Genomic DNA, 15,390 nt, shown 5'->3' on the forward strand with positions numbered 1-15,390 from the left:
CTTACAAGCCCTTAACCAACAATGCAGTTCAAGAAATAGAGTTAAGAAAATATCTACTAAATAAAGTAAAGTATATTTATATATTTTTTAATCAATAAAAAGTAACAAGAAAATTACCTGTCAATGTGCAGGAGTGTAGGTTAGTCGAGGTAATTTGTAAAGTGAATATGCATAGGTAATAAACAGTGAGTAGCAGCAGTGTAAAAACAAAATCAATGTAAATAGTCTGGGTGGCCATTTGATTAGTTGTTCAGGAGTCTTATGGCTTGGGGGTAGAAGCTGTTAAGGAGCCTTTTGGTCCTAGACTTGGTGCTCAGGTCCATTGCTTATATATAGTATATAATTTTTTTGATTGGTGGTAGATCAGCTTTAATAGTGCAGATAGATTGTAGCTTCCGTCATTGTCTGCATCATTTCCAATCCCCCATATTTATTTTATTGCACACACTACCGGTCAAAAGTTTTAGAACACCTACTCATTCAAGGTTTTTGGTTTATTTGTACTATCTGCGGTAGCAGAGAGAACAGTCTATGACTTGGGTGACTGGAGTCTTGTTTTTTAAATATATATATACACTGTATATATATTTTGTCAGGAGGCTTGGCCTCAGTAATGTACTGGGCCGTACACAATACCCTCTGAAGCACCTTGTGCTCTGTTGTCTGTCTAAAAAACAATTATCATGTGCATTCACCCATGGAATTAGCTGTTCCGGGGTCAAAGGTTAGGGGGGAAGGAGAACCTTAAATATTCTGCTTTTACAAAATGTGATGCTGTTTTCAAATGAAACACAATACCTTCCTCTTGTTAAAGCTTTTAGAATGTATTTGTTTTTGCCGAGCATTTGCCATACCAGGCGGTGATGCAACCGGTCAGGATGCTCTCGATGGTGCAGCTGTATAACTTTTTTGAGGATCTGGGGACCCCGTGTCAAATCTTTTCAGTCTCTTAAAAAAATATATAATGGATAGTTGGACACTGGGTTAGCTCTGTCTTCATCTAGCTCTGTTTCGTAAACGGAATAGTAACTGTGTACAGATAGGCAGGCTCAAAGCAGATGTGATAAATGAATAATCAAATGAAATGGAGGCAGGTGAGTCTCATACCTTTTAGTTTAATAGTACTGATTTGACCAAACACCAGATACAAGGAACACACATTCAGATTGTTTTCAAAATTATTCCTGTAATCTAAAGAGTTCTTGCGGTGGTCAACGTCTGTGCAAAAACAGAACAATGATACTTTGTATAAGGAGGACTCTACAAAAACAAATCCACGAGACAAAAGAGGAGACATGAAGATGATTCCTAAAATGTCTTATGGACTTCCAGTAATATATGGAAAAGGAACGACGAGTTTGTACAGAAACATGTTTTTGGGAGAGTCAGTGAGACGAGCCGTGGAGTGACTGGGTGAGACGTTGTATTGAGTTATCATCTGTCACTAGCACCCCCATTTAACATCTCATTTCCAACGTCTAGGACAGGAGCAGACAGTCATTTCACTGAACGGCCCATCTTCGAGGGTTGAGTTGTCTCATGAAGAGCTGGGGGGGGGACAAGAGAAATGTTTTCAACTACAGAAAGAAAGGCCATGTTGACTATGTACAGTTTAATGTACATAAGCTCTTCCTCTGCGGTATCCTTAGTTTAAAAACATGACCACAGAAGCTATTAGCAACTTGGTTGCCTGATATGTGAACAGAGGGTGGAGTCTAACCTTCTTTGGGGAGGGGCTGGATGGGCCTTGAAGTTGGGCGGAGTTTGCTGGGCAGCTCCGAGCTGTCTCGGTAGTCTCTGGGCTTAGTGGACGTGGCCTCCGCCTGGCCTGGGCGGGACTTCATGGGCAGAGGCGGCTTATTGGCCATTAGTACCATGCCCCCCTCGGAGCGTGACGGTTTCACAGGGTTCTTGGTGTAGGACAGCGGATGGAGGGAGGTGAAGGAGGTAGGGCCGGAAGACGGGGGCTTGGTCTCTGAACAGGTGTAAGAGCGGTTACGCGGGGTGGGGACCGGGGGGCGGTCAGGGTCCTGGTCAGAGGGTTTGGGGAAGGAGAAGTAAGGGTCTGGAGCGGTCAGGTGGTCCTTGGAGGACTGAGGGTCTGGTGAGTCTTTAGCTCCTCCTCCGGACTTTCCCATGGAGCCGTACAGAGGGTTGTCAAACATCTCCGCTGGCTTCCCGTCCTCACCCCTGGAAGACAGGACACACACACACACCCAGGTCATTCAGAGTTCAGCTTCACAGACTCACAATGAGGTATCAATTCATCTCTTCACTCTCAGTACATTGTCTACTCTGTGAGGGAAATAGAAAGCAATATTGTTCAGTCCCAAGTATGCCTAAATAATGTGAATCCACATAATAGAAGTCCTCAACAAATTCCCTCCAATTTACCAAGTGTCGTTCTCCCGGACCCCTGGACTGAAAATATAAAATATATATCTCAAAGGAGTTCAGTTCGAGAAAACCCCGGCCTGTCAGAGAGTTTGTAAAACTATAAAAAGTGGTAGATTTTTTTTTGATTAACGTACACGTTATCCAGTGCTTTTCCTGTGGGGCTTCGCACAGCGTTGTGGTCGTAGACAGTCTTTCTGGGAAAGATGGGGGTCTGGTCCTTGCCCCCGTGCCCACCGACACCCCCACCTCCGGAGCCTGATCTGAGGGACATGCTGTAGCTCCAGCCCCTGTCTGTCACACCTACAGACTTGTAGCCCACCCCCATGTAACTGGGGTTGGTGATATCAGTGGGATGAGGAAAAGCGAACCTATTGAACAGGAGAAATAACCAGATGTCCTAATCTCACAATTGAACTGAGATCACAAGATTGTAAAATAGCGATGAGTGAAGAGAGAGACTTGCTCACTTGTTGTTGGGATCCACTCCTTTTCCTTTTGGGGCACCAGAATCATCCCTTTCCACTTGGATGAAATCTGAAAAAGGAGGAGTGTGTTTAGCAACAAGAGAAAACATCATTTTGTTGAGACATCAGTGGTACACTATGACATTGGTTCTCAGCCTCTCACCGTATAACTTCTCGGTCTGTTTGCCCCCAGAAGTACGCAGTTGTACTCCCCCTGTCAGGGTGCCTGTCCGCTCGCCGTGGTGCGTCAGCGTCACCTGGAACTCTGTGTAGGAGGACTCTGCCGCTCGCAGAGCCACACAGCCCTCTCCTGTAGGGATGACACCATGTCAGGGAGCAGGAGAAGGAGGAGGAGGAGAGAAGAGGAGGAGGACAGAAGAGAAAAGGAGGGAGGAGAGAAGAGGAGGGGAGGAGGAGAGAAGGGGAGGAGGAGAGAAGAGAAGAGGAGGAGGAGAGTAGAGGAGGTGGAGGAGAGAAGATGCGAGCAGAAGAGGAGGAGAGAAGATGAAGAGAAGAGGAGAGAAGAGGAGGAGAGAAGAGCAGGAGGAGAGAAGTGGAGGAGAGAAGAGAAGAGGAGGAGGAGAGAAGAGAGGAGAGAAGAGGAGGGGGAGGAGAGAAGAGGAGAATAGGAGGAGAGGAGAATAGGAGTAGAGGAGAAGAGGAGAGAAGAGGTGAGCAGAAGAGGAGCAGGAGGAGGAGAGAAGATGAGAGGAGGAGAGGAGGATTGGAAGAAGCTGTCTTTTCCTCTCTGAGAGCTAGATGACAGAACTATTCTGAACAAAAGTATAAATACAACATGCAACCATTTCAAAGATTTTACTGAGTTCCAGTTCACAAGGAAATCAGTCAATTGAAATAAATAAATTAGGGCCTAATCTATGGATTTCACATGACTGGGCAGGGGCACAGCCAATCAGAATGAGTCCCCCCTAGATGAAGAAAGACAGAGTTAGATGAAGACAAGCAGAGCTAAATGAAGACAGAGCTAGACGATGAAAGACAGAGCTAGATGAAGACAGAGCTAGACGAAGACAGAGCTAGACGAAGACAGTTAGACGAAGACAGCTAGACGAAGACAGCTAGACGAAGAAAGACAGAGCTAGACGAAGACAGAGCTAGACGAAGACAGCTAGACGAAGACAGCTAGACGAAGAAAGACAGAGCTAGACGAAGACAGAGCTAGACGAAGAAAGACAGAGCTAGACGAAGAAAGACAGAGCTAGGCGAAGAAAGACAGAGCTAGACGAAGAAAGACAGAGCTAGACGAAGAAAGACAGAGCTAGACGAAGAAAGACAGAGCTAGACGATGAAAGACAGAGCTAGACGATGAAAGACAGAGCTAGACGGAGGTAGATGAAGACAGAACTAGATGACCAAGAGTCACAAACTTAGACTAGTATTTACACCAGCCCAAATGTGGTCTGTGTCCTTCTAACAACGAGTCGTTCCAAACAGACCACAGTTGTCCTACTTTCTCACCATAGGATTCATCACAGTCTGTGGACTTGACACACAGGAGAATGTGCTGATCCAACAGATACTCCGGGTCTGAGATGATAGGGACGAGCTTTAAAAAGACACGACAGGAGTTCAGACACTCAACAACTCTTTTGCATCAAAAATATTAAGACAATTAGCTTTAGTATTGTACTTGAAAGAAGCGTCAAAATGTCAATTTACCTCAACTTGATTTCCAAACCGAACCTTGATGTTCCCCTCAGAGTGATCTTGGTTCTCTCCTTCTGAGCTCTTGACAAATTCTGTGGACAGGATGTGTGCAGTTAGCCTGATCCCAGATCTGTTTGTGCCGCATAGCCAAATCCAGTTTGGCATGACAATGAATAGTAAGAGATTGCAAGACAACTAGACCTGGGACCTTGAGGGATATATACTACGTAGATCTGGGACCTTGAGGGATATATACTATGTAGATCTGGGACCCTGCGGGATATATACTACGTAGACCTGGGACCTTGAGGGATATATACTACGTAGCGGGTTTGAGGACTATATACTACGTAGATCTGGGACCCTGAGGGATATATACTATGTAGATCTGGGACCCTGAGGGATATATACTATGTAGATATGGGACCTTGATGGATATATACTACGTAGATCTGGGACCTTGAGGACTATATACTACGTAGATCTGGGACCTTGAGGGATATATACTACGTAGATCTGGGACCTTGAGGGATATATACTACGTAGATCTGGGACCTTGAGGGATATATACTACGTAGATCTGGGACCCTGAGGACTATATACTACGTAGATCTGGGACCTTGAGGGATATATACTACGTAGCGGGTTTGAGGACTATATACTACGTAGATCTGGGACCCTGAGGGATATATACTATGTAGATCTGGGACCTTGAGGGATATATACTACGTAGATCTGGGACCTTGAGGGATATATACTACGTAGATCTGGGACCTTGAGGACTATATACTACGTAGATCTGGGACCTTGAGGGATATATACTACGTAGCGGGTTTGAGGACTATATACTACGTAGATCTGGGACCCTGAGGGATATATACTATGTAGATCTGGGACCCTGACGGATATATACTATGTAGATCTGGGACCCTGAGGGATATATACTACGTAGATCTGGGACCTTGAGGACTATATACTATGTAGATCTGGGACCTTGAGGACTATATACTACGTAGATCTGGGACCTTGAGGGATATATACTACGTAGCGGGTTTGAGGAGTTAGCAAGGTACCTTTGGTCAACTCCAAGTCCAACTCGGGATAAGCGGTCATAAGAAAGTGGCTCGCCTTTTAGCCAGGTACATTTCTATGGCAACGAATCCTTCAGAACTAACCTGGTCCAGGGCAGGCTAACTCAGGGCTAACTCTGTTTATCCTGCATTCAGAACTAACCTGGTCCAGGGCAGGCTAACTCAGGGCTAACTCTATTTATCCTGTATCCAGAACTAACCTGCTACAGGGCAGGCTAACTCAGGGCTAACTCTGTTTATCCTGCATTCAGAACTAACCTGCTCCAGGGCAGGCTAACTCAGGGCTAACTCTGTTTATCCTGCATTCAGAACTAACCTGCTCCAGGACAGGCTAACTCAGGGCTAACTCTGTTTATCCTGTATCCAGAACTAACCTGCTCCAGGGCAGGCTAACTCTGTTTTTCCTGTATCCAGAACTAACCTGGTCCAGGGCAGGCTAACTCAGGGCTAACTCTGTTTATCCTGTATCCAGAACTAACCTGGTCCAGGGCAGGCTAACTCAGGGCTAACTCTGTTTTCCTGTATCCAGAACTAACCTGCTCCAGGGCAGGCTAACTCAGGGCTAACTCTGTTTATCCTGTATCCAGAACTAACCTGCTCCAGGGCAGGCTAACTCAGGGCTAACTCTGTTTATCCTGTATCCAGAACTAACCTGCTCCAGGGCAGGCTAACTCAGGGCTAACTCTGTTTATCCTCTATCCAGAACTAACCTGCTACAGGGCAGGCTAACTCAGGGCTAACTCTGTTTTTCCTGTATCCAGAACTAACCTGCTCCAGGGCAGGCTAACTCAGGGCTAACTCTGTTTATCCTGTATCCAGAACTAACCTGCTCCAGGGCAGGCTAACTCAGGGCTAACTCTGTTTATCCTGTATCCAGAACTAACCTGCTCCAGGGCAGGCTAACTCAGGGCTAACTCTGTTTATCCTGTATCCAGAACTAACCTGCTCCAGGGCAGGCTAACTCAGGGCTAACTCTGTTTATCCTGTATCCAGAACTAACCTGGTCCAGGGCAGGCTAACTCAGGGCTAACTCTGTTCATCCTGTATCCAGAACTAACCTGCTCCAGGGCAGGCTAACTCAGTGCTAACTCTGTTTATCCTGTATCCAGAACTAACCTGGTCCAGGGCAGGCTAACTCAGGGCTAACTCTGTTTATCCTGTATCCAGAACTAACCTGCTCCAGGGCAGGCTAACTCAGGGCTAACTCTGTTTATCCTGTATCCAGAACTAACCTGCTCCAGGGCAGGCTAACTCAGGGCTAACTCCACTATCCTGAATGAAATGTCTGAGCTGTGAGTTGAGGACCAATGAAATCAGATTCCCACCCTCTCACAAAGACTGTATCATCATCCTCGTCATTTGAGGAAGACGACTGATTAAATATTTTATTCATCAAATCATTTTGTGTGTAGAAAAAAAAAGAAGAAGAAAAGAATGTTAATTAAAATACCTATCATATTGTAATAATAATTTAGTAATGAAACTCTATATTTTTTGCACAATTGTATTCTGAAATTTGCAAAAGTCAAATGACAGCTGCAACCAACCATAAACATAATCCATAGAAGGCTGTTCTCATTCAAATTAAGACTGGCAGCCATTGCTAGTGTTCCCATGAGATTAACAGTCAAACTGCCAGGGTTAGAGGTTCAAACCCCTTCTACAGATTATACTGTATGTCTATAGCCAGAACACAACAAGCTGTTCCCATGAGATTAACAGTCAAACTGCCAGGGTTAGAGGTTCAAACCCCTCTACAGATTATACTGTATGTCTATAGCCAGAACACAACAAACTGTTCCCATGAGATTAACAGTCAAACTGCCAGGGTTAGAGGTTCAAACCCCCTCTACAGATTATACTGTATGTAGCCAGAACACAACAAACTGTTATAGCCAGAACACAACAAGCTGTTCCCATGAGATTAACAGTCAAACTGCCAGGGTTAGAGGTTCAAACCCCTTCTACAGATTATACTGTATGTCTATAGCCAGAACACAACAAGCTGTTCCCATGAGATTAACAGTCAAACTGCCAGGGTTAGAGGTTCAAACCCCTTCTACAGATTATACTGTATGTCTATAGCCAGAACACAACAAGCTGTTCCACAGATAGGAGTGGAAAAATGTGGTTTTGCGTTGTTAAGCACACAAAATAAGATCTAGCAACCTTTCGGTTACTGGCCCAATGCTCTAACCACTAGGCTACCTGCCTATAAGTAATAAAATAAAGACGACACTTCTTAAAAGTCTATTTCAAAACATCGTCTGGTGAATTTGCAAGATCACTTTTCTTTCATTTTGATTTCTGCACAAATTAAAATGTGGCGCTGACTTGTCTATGAAGTGATGTTTTTGTCTCAACGAAGAGTTCGACCACAGAGTTTCTAAACCCAGAGGCGCAACATCACGAGACTTCTGGGAACGCTTTTGCGAAACAGACCAGGCCGGGGTTTGAGAAGTCAATGAGAGGAGTGAAAAATGATTTCTTAGTTGTTAATTTTCTTGAACGCTAAAGGGAAAAAACGTAGATTATTAAGTAGTAGAACTTGTTATGACTCCAACCTCGTGAGCGTGACAAACTGACACGTCAATTTGAGTCAAAAACGTTATATCGAAAGAGTGCCACATGCGCAGTTCGGCGAGAGTCGACCGTTAGACCCGATGACATGTTTCTGTGCCAACGTCGCCATGACATCGCCTACAAGTGTGATCGGGGATTTCTTTTGGAGAAGCAGCTTCTGCCTATCTTCATACTGTACCATCTTTGGTCTGGTGTTCAACTAGCCCATGTGCAACATGCACACACAGTTACAAGCCCGCTAGAGTTAGTAGCAGACGGACATTATCCACCATCGTAGTATGGATGAAGCTTGATCTGGAATGTGACGCTAACGGATGCTGGCTAGCTTTATAAAACCGCATCCGTAATGGGACTGCGGTCAAACGACCACCCGTCGTCACTGTCAAACGCTCAGGGAGCAGGCCTTTCTAATCAACTTGGCCCGAGTATCCTGGAAGGATATTAACCTCATTCCGTCCGTAAGGATGCCTGGTTATTTAAAAGTGTTTTCCTCAACCATCTTAAATAAGCCCCGTTTAAAAAATGTAGAACCAGGAACAGATATAGCTCGTGGTTCACTCCAGACCTGACTGCCCTTAACCAGCACAAAAACATCCTGTGGCGTACTGCATAAGCATCGCGACATGCAACTTTTTAGGGAAGTTAGAAACCAATATACACAGGCAGTTAGGAAAGCTAAGGCTAGCTTTTTCAAACAGACATTTGCATCCTGTAGTACAAACTCAAAAAGGTTTGGGACACTGTAAAGTCCATGGAGAATAAGAGCACCTCCTCCCAGCTGCCCACTGCTCTGAGGCTAGGAAACACTGTCTCCACCGATAAATCTGAGATAAAAGAGAATTTCAACAAGCATTTTTCTACGGCTGGCCATGCTTTCCACCTGTCTACCCCTACCCCGGTCAACAGCCCTGCGCCCCCGACAGCAACTTGCTCAAGCCTCCCCCATTTTTCCTTCACCCAAATTCAGATAGCTGATGTTCTGAAAGAGCTGCAAAATCTGGACCCCTACAAATCAGCCGGGCTAGACAATCTGGACCCTCTCTTTCTAAAATGATCTACCGAAATTGTTGCAAGCCCTATTACTAGCCTGTTCAACCTCTCTTTCGTATCGTCTGAGATTCCCAAAGATTGGAAAGCTGCCGCGGTCATGACACTCCAGACCCAAACTGCTACAGACCTATATCTATCCTACCCTGCCTTTCTAAGGTCTTTGAAAGCCAAGTTAACAAACAGATCACTGACCATTTTGAATCCCACCGTTCCTTCTCCACTATGCAATCTGGTTTCAGAGCTGGTCATGGGTGCACCTCAGCCACGCTAAACGATATCATAACCGCCATCGATAAGAAACAATACTGTGCAGCCGTCTTCATCGACCTGGCCAAGGCTTTCGACTCTGTCAATCACCACATTCTTATCGGCAGACTCAACAGCCTTGGTTTCTCAAATGACTGCCTCGCCTGGTTCACCAACTACTTATCAGACAGAGTTCAGTGTGTCAAATCGGAGGGCCTGTTGTCCGGACCTCTGGCAGTCTCTATGGGGGTGCCACAGGGTTCCATCCTCGGGCCGACTCTCTTCTCTGTATACATCAATGATGTCGCTCTTGCTGTTGGTGATTCTCTGATCCACCTCTACGCAGACGACACCATTCTCTATACTTCTGGCACTTCTTTGGACACTGTGTTAACTAACCTCCAGACGAGCTTCAATGCCATACAACACTCCTTCCGTGGCCTCCAACGGCTCTTAAATGCAAGTAAAACTAAATCCATGCTCTTCAACCGATCGCTGCCCGCACCTGCCCGCCCGTCCAGCATCACTACTCTTCCAGACTCACATTAAGCATCTCCAATCCAAAAAATCTAGAATCGGCTTCCTATTCAGCATCAAAGCATCCTTCACTCATGCTGCCAAACATACCCTTGTAAAACTGACTATCCTACCAATCCTTGACTTTAGCGATGTCATTTAACAAATAGCCTCCAACACTCTACTCGGCAAATTGGATGCAGTCTATGACAGTGCCATCCGTTTTGTCACCAAAGCCCTATATACTACCCACCATTGCGACCTGTTGGCTGGCCCTCGCTACATATTCGTTGCCAAACCCACTGGCTCCAGGTCATCTATAAGTCTTTGCTAGGTAAAGCCCTGCCTTATCTCAGCTCACTGGTCACCATAGCAGCACCCACCCTTAGCACACGCTCCAGCAGATATATTTCACTGCACACCCCCAAAGCCAATTCCTCCTTTGGCCGCCTTTCCTTCCAGTTCTCTGCTGCCAATGACTGGAATGAATTGCAAAAATAAGTTGGAGACATATCTCCCTCACTAGCTTTAAGCACCAACTGTCAGAGCAGCTCACAGATCACTGCACCTGTGCATAGCCAATCTGTAAATAGCCCATCCAACTACCTCATCCCCATACTGTTATCTATTTGATATATTTTGCACCTTTGCACCCCAGTATCTCTACTTGTACACTCATCTTCTACACATCAATCACTCCAGTGTTTAATTGCTATATTGTAATTATTTCGCCACCATGGCCTATGAATTGCCTTACCTACGTTATCCTACCTCATTTGCACACATATAGACTTTCTCTATTGTATTGTTGACTGTATGTTTGTTTATTCCATGTTTGTTTATTCCATGTTTGTTTATTCCATGTGTTGTTGTTTATTTTTCTACTGTATTATTGACTGTATGTTTGTTTTACTCCATGTGTAACTCTGTGTTGTTGTTTGTGTCACACTGCTTTGCTTTATCTTGGCCAGGTCGCACTTGTAAATGAGAACTTGTTCTCAACTAGCCTACCTGGTTAATTAAATAAAGGTGAAATACATCAATACAATTTTATAAAAGCCTGATCTGGAATGTGAAGCTAACTGAAGCTGGCTAGCTTTATAAAAACCTGAGTAGGTCTAGTTTGCTTCGGACTATAGTGTGGAGTCACTGTGAGTTAGTCTCCACGCTTGATATGCTTTTAGTGTTATATCCTATGATCCACTGACCACTGTGGTCAGATGGAAAATGGAAGTAGCCTTACTCTCTAAGCAGCTGGAGTGGTATTCCAGGAAGAACTTGGTCTTGGACTTTGTCATGAGGGTGGCAACACAGTTCATGAACTTGATCCCACCCTGAGACACACTGTTGGGATCTGGAAAGAAAAGATAGAAAGATCATTGGAAAGGCAGTTGTCTTTGTCCATAGATTTGCACTCGGTAAAACACGAGAACATATTTTTTCTGAGGGTAGATCATTTCATAAAATACAGCGATGTCAGACACACATGCATTAGTCACACAGACAGCACGGTGTAGTTGGGGCGGCAGGGTAGCCTAGTGGTTAGAGTGTAGAGGTGGCAGGGTAGCCTAGTGGTTAGAGTGTAGGGGAGGCAGGGTAGCCTAGTGGTTAGAGTGTAGGGTTGGCAGGGTAGCCTAGTGGTTAGAGTGTAGGGTTGGCAGGGTAGCCTAGTGGTTAGAGTGTAGGGTTGGCAGGTAGCATAGTGGTTAGAGTGTAGGGGCGGCAGGGTAGCCTAGTGGTTAGAGTGTAGGGTTGGCAGGGTAGCCTAGTGGTTAGAGTGTAGAGGTGGCAGGGTAGCCTAGTGGTTAGAGTGTAGGGGCGGCAGGGTAGCCTAGTGGTTAGAGTGTAGGGTTGGCAGGGTAGCCTAGTGGTTAGAGTGTAGGGTTGGCAGGTAGCATAGTGGTTAGAGTGTAGGGGCGGCAGGGTAGCCTAGTGGTTAGAGTGTAGGGTTGGCAGGGTAGCCTAGTGGTTAGAGTGTAGGGTTGGCAGGTAGCATAGTGGTTAGAGTGTAGGGGCGGCAGGGTAGCCTAGTGGTTAGAGTGTAGGGTTGGCAGGTAGCATAGTGGTTAGAGTGTAGGGTTGGCAGGTAGCATAGTGGTTAGAGTGTAGGGGCGGCAGGGTAGCCTAGTGGTTAGAGTGTAGGGTTGGCAGGTAGCATAGTGGTTAGAGTGTAGGGGCGGCAGGGTAGCCTAGTGGTGAGAGCGTTGGACTAGTAACCGAAAGGGTGCAAGTTCGAATCCCCGAGCTGACAAGGCACAAATCTGTCGTTCTGCCCCTGAACAGGCAGTTAACCCACTGTTCCTAGGCCGTCATTGAAAATAAGAATTTGTTCTTAACTGACTTGCCTAGTAAAATAAAGGTAAAATTAAAAAATTAAAAATAAATAGTGAAGTAAAAAAAACTCTACCGTGCTTGGAGACAAACTGTGATGACACTCCGACTTCAAATGTGGAGAAAACTGGAGAGTGGTCACTGGTCATAATGTCATTGGTGCACCCTACAAGAGAGGTTGCAAAAATTATAGAATTGGTAATAACATGAACTAAAATGACACATATTTTGTTCGTTAATTGCAATGAATCAATTATCATGGCAGTAGTCTCACCGTATGACTGACAGAACACATGCACCAAGGGGTAGGACCTCCGTAGAACACGATCACACCATGATGGTAGATTGTATTTAGTCTGTGAGGGAGAAGAATTTATAATTCAGTCGTTCTGGAAAATCAGCATTGGTTTGATGGCAGGCCTATCTAAGACCATGCCATCTTTCTAATAGTGGTTTCAGAGACACATGTGTGTCCCAAATGGCACCCTTTTCACTATATAGTGCACTACTTTAGACCAGAGCCCTATGGAATCATATTCCCTATATAGTGCACTACTTTAGACCAGAGCCCTATTCCCTATATAGTGCACTACTTTAGACCAGAGCCCTATGGAACCCTATTCCCTATATAGTGCACAACTTTTGACCAGAGCCCTATTCCCTATATAGTGTACTACTTTTGACCAGAGCCCTGTTACACCCTCGACAACTTCTGTGATTAGTATTATTTAACCATGCTGGTCATTTATGAACATTTGAACATCTTGGCCATGTTCTGTTATAATCTCCACCCGGCACAGCCAGAAGAGGACTGGCCACCCCTCATAGCCTGGTTCCTCTCTAGGTTTCTTCCTAGGTTCTGGCCTTTCTAGGGAGTTTTTCCTAGCCACCGTGCTTCTACACCTGCATTGCTTGCTGTTTGGGGTTTTAGGCTGGATTTCTGTACAGCACTTTGATATATCAGGTGATGTAAGAAGGGCTATATAAATACATTTGATTTGATTTGATATGGAACCCTATTCCCTATATAGTGCACTACTTTAGACCAGAGCTCTATGGAATCCTTTTCCCTATATAGTGCACTACTTTAGACCAGAGCCCCATGGGCTATGTATGGAATAGGATGCCGTTTGGGACTTCCTCTACAAGGTAAAATAATAAACAGCCAAGCTGTGGACTTGTGCTCTCAGATATCTGCTTATTTGGGGCGGCAGGGTAGCCTAGTGGTTAGAGTGTAGAGGTGGCAGGGTAGCCTAGTGGTTAGAGTGTAGAGGAGGCAGGGTAGCCTAGTGGATAGAGTGTAGAGGAGGCAGGGTAGTCTAGTGGTTAGAGTGTAGAGGTGGCAGGGTAGCCTAGTGGTTAGAGTGTAGAGGTGGCAGGGTAGCCTAGTGGTTAGAGTGTAGAGGAGGCAGGGTAGCCTAGTGGTTAGAGTGTAGAGGAGGCAGGGTAGCCTAGTGGTTAGAGTGTAGTGGAGGCAGGGTAGCCTAGTGGTTAGAGTGTAGAGGAGGCAGGGTAGCCTAGTGGTTAGAGTGTAGAGGAGGCAGGGTAGTCTAGTGGTTAGAGTGTAGAGGTGGCAGGGTAGCCTAGTGGTTAGAGTGTAGAGGAGGCAGGGTAGCCTAGTGGTTAGAGTGTAGAGGAGGCAGGGTAGCCTAGTGGTTAGAGTGTAGAGGAGGCAGGGTAGCCTAGTGGTTAGAGTGTAGTGGCGGTAGGGTAGCCTAGTGGTTAGAGTGTAGAGGAGGCAGGGTAGTCTAGTGGTTAGAGTGTAGAGGTGACAGGGTAGCCTAGTGGTTAGAGTGTAGAGGTGGCAGGGTAGCCTAGTGGTTAGAGTGTAGAGGTGGCAGGGTAGCCTAGTGGTTAGAGTGTAGAGGTGACAGGGTAGCCTAGTGGTTAGAGTGTAGAGGTGGCAGGGTAGTCTAGTGGTTAGAGTGTAGAGGTGGCAGGGTAGCCTAGTGGTTAGAGTGTAGAGGTGGCAGGGTAGCCTAGTGGTTAGAGTGTAGAGGTGGCAGGGTAGCCTAGTGGTTAGAGTGTAGAGGTGGCAGGGTAGCCTAGTGGTTAGAGTGTAGAGGTGGCAGGGTAGCCTAGTGGTTAGAGTGTAGAGGTGGCAGGGTAGCCTAGTGGTTAGAGTGTAGAGGAGGCAGGTAGCCTAGTGGTTAGAGTATAGAGGAGGCAGGTAGCCTAGTGGTTAGAGTGTAGAGGTGGCAGGGTAGCCTAGTGGTTAGAGTGCAGAGGTGGCAGGGTAGCCTAGTGGTTAGAGTGTAGAGGTGGCAGGGTAGCCTAGTGGTTAGAGTGTAGAGGAGGCAGGGTAGCCTAGTGGTTAGAGTGTAGAGGAGGCAGGGTAGCCTAGTGGTTAGAGTGTAGAGGAGGCAGGGTAGCCCAGTGGTTAGAGTGTAGAGGTGGCAGGGTAGCCTAGTGGTTAGAGTGTAGAGGTGGCAGGGTAGCCTAGTGGTTAGAGTGTAGAGGAGGCAGGGTAGCCTAGTGGTTAGAGTGTAGAGGTGGCAGGGTAGCCTAGTGGTTAGAGTGTAGAGGTGGCAGGGTAGCCTAGTGGTTAGAGTGTAGAGGTGGCAGGGTAGCCTAGTGGTTAGAGTGTAGAGGTGGCAGCGTAGCCTAGTGGTTAGAGTGTAGAGGAGGCAGGATAGCCTAGTGGTTAGAGTGTAGAGGTGGCAGGGTAGCCTAGTGGTTAGAGTGTAGGGTTGGCAGGGTAGCCTAGTGGTTAGAGTGTAGAGGTGGCAGGGTAGCCTAGTGGTTAGAGTGTAGAGGAGGCAGGGTAGCCTAGTGGTTAGAGTGTAGAGGAGGCAGGGTAGCCTAGTGGTTAGAGTGTAGGGTTGGCAGGGTAGCCTAGTGGTTAGAGTGTAGAGGTGGCAGGGTAGCCTAGTGGTTAGAGTGTAGAGGTGGCAGGGTAGCCTAGTGGTTAGAGTGTAGAGGTGGCAGGGTAGCCTAGTGGTTAGAGTGTAGAGGTGGCAGGGTAGCCTAGTGGTTAGAGTGTAGAGGTGGCAGGGTAGCCTAGTGGTTAGAGTGTAGAGGAGGCAGGGTAGCCTAGTGGTTAG

General features: G+C 46.2%; 1 protein-coding gene across 1 annotated transcript in view; it reads right to left on the reverse strand.

Moving 5' to 3' along the window:
• Positions 1 to 1,095: 1,095 nt before the first annotated feature.
• Positions 1,096 to 15,390, reverse strand: part of LOC115119147 (phosphatidylinositol 3,4,5-trisphosphate 5-phosphatase 1) — a 68,359-nt gene continuing 54,064 nt past the window's right edge. The window contains exons 18-27 of the mRNA XM_029647898.2: positions 12,621 to 12,702; positions 12,423 to 12,512; positions 11,259 to 11,369; positions 4,542 to 4,621; positions 4,341 to 4,428; positions 3,025 to 3,171; positions 2,865 to 2,931; positions 2,532 to 2,765; positions 1,721 to 2,190; positions 1,096 to 1,547 (exon numbers count right to left, since the gene is read on the reverse strand). Of these exons, the coding sequence (XP_029503758.2) occupies positions 1,498 to 1,547; positions 1,721 to 2,190; positions 2,532 to 2,765; positions 2,865 to 2,931; positions 3,025 to 3,171; positions 4,341 to 4,428; positions 4,542 to 4,621; positions 11,259 to 11,369; positions 12,423 to 12,512; positions 12,621 to 12,702 (1,419 nt within the window). The 3' untranslated portion in view covers positions 1,096 to 1,497. The remainder of the gene's footprint in view (positions 1,548 to 1,720; positions 2,191 to 2,531; positions 2,766 to 2,864; positions 2,932 to 3,024; positions 3,172 to 4,340; positions 4,429 to 4,541; positions 4,622 to 11,258; positions 11,370 to 12,422; positions 12,513 to 12,620; positions 12,703 to 15,390) is intronic.

Source organism: Oncorhynchus nerka, linkage group LG25 (genome assembly GCF_034236695.1).
Source record: "Oncorhynchus nerka isolate Pitt River linkage group LG25, Oner_Uvic_2.0, whole genome shotgun sequence".
Lineage (NCBI taxonomy): Eukaryota > Metazoa > Chordata > Actinopteri > Salmoniformes > Salmonidae > Oncorhynchus > Oncorhynchus nerka.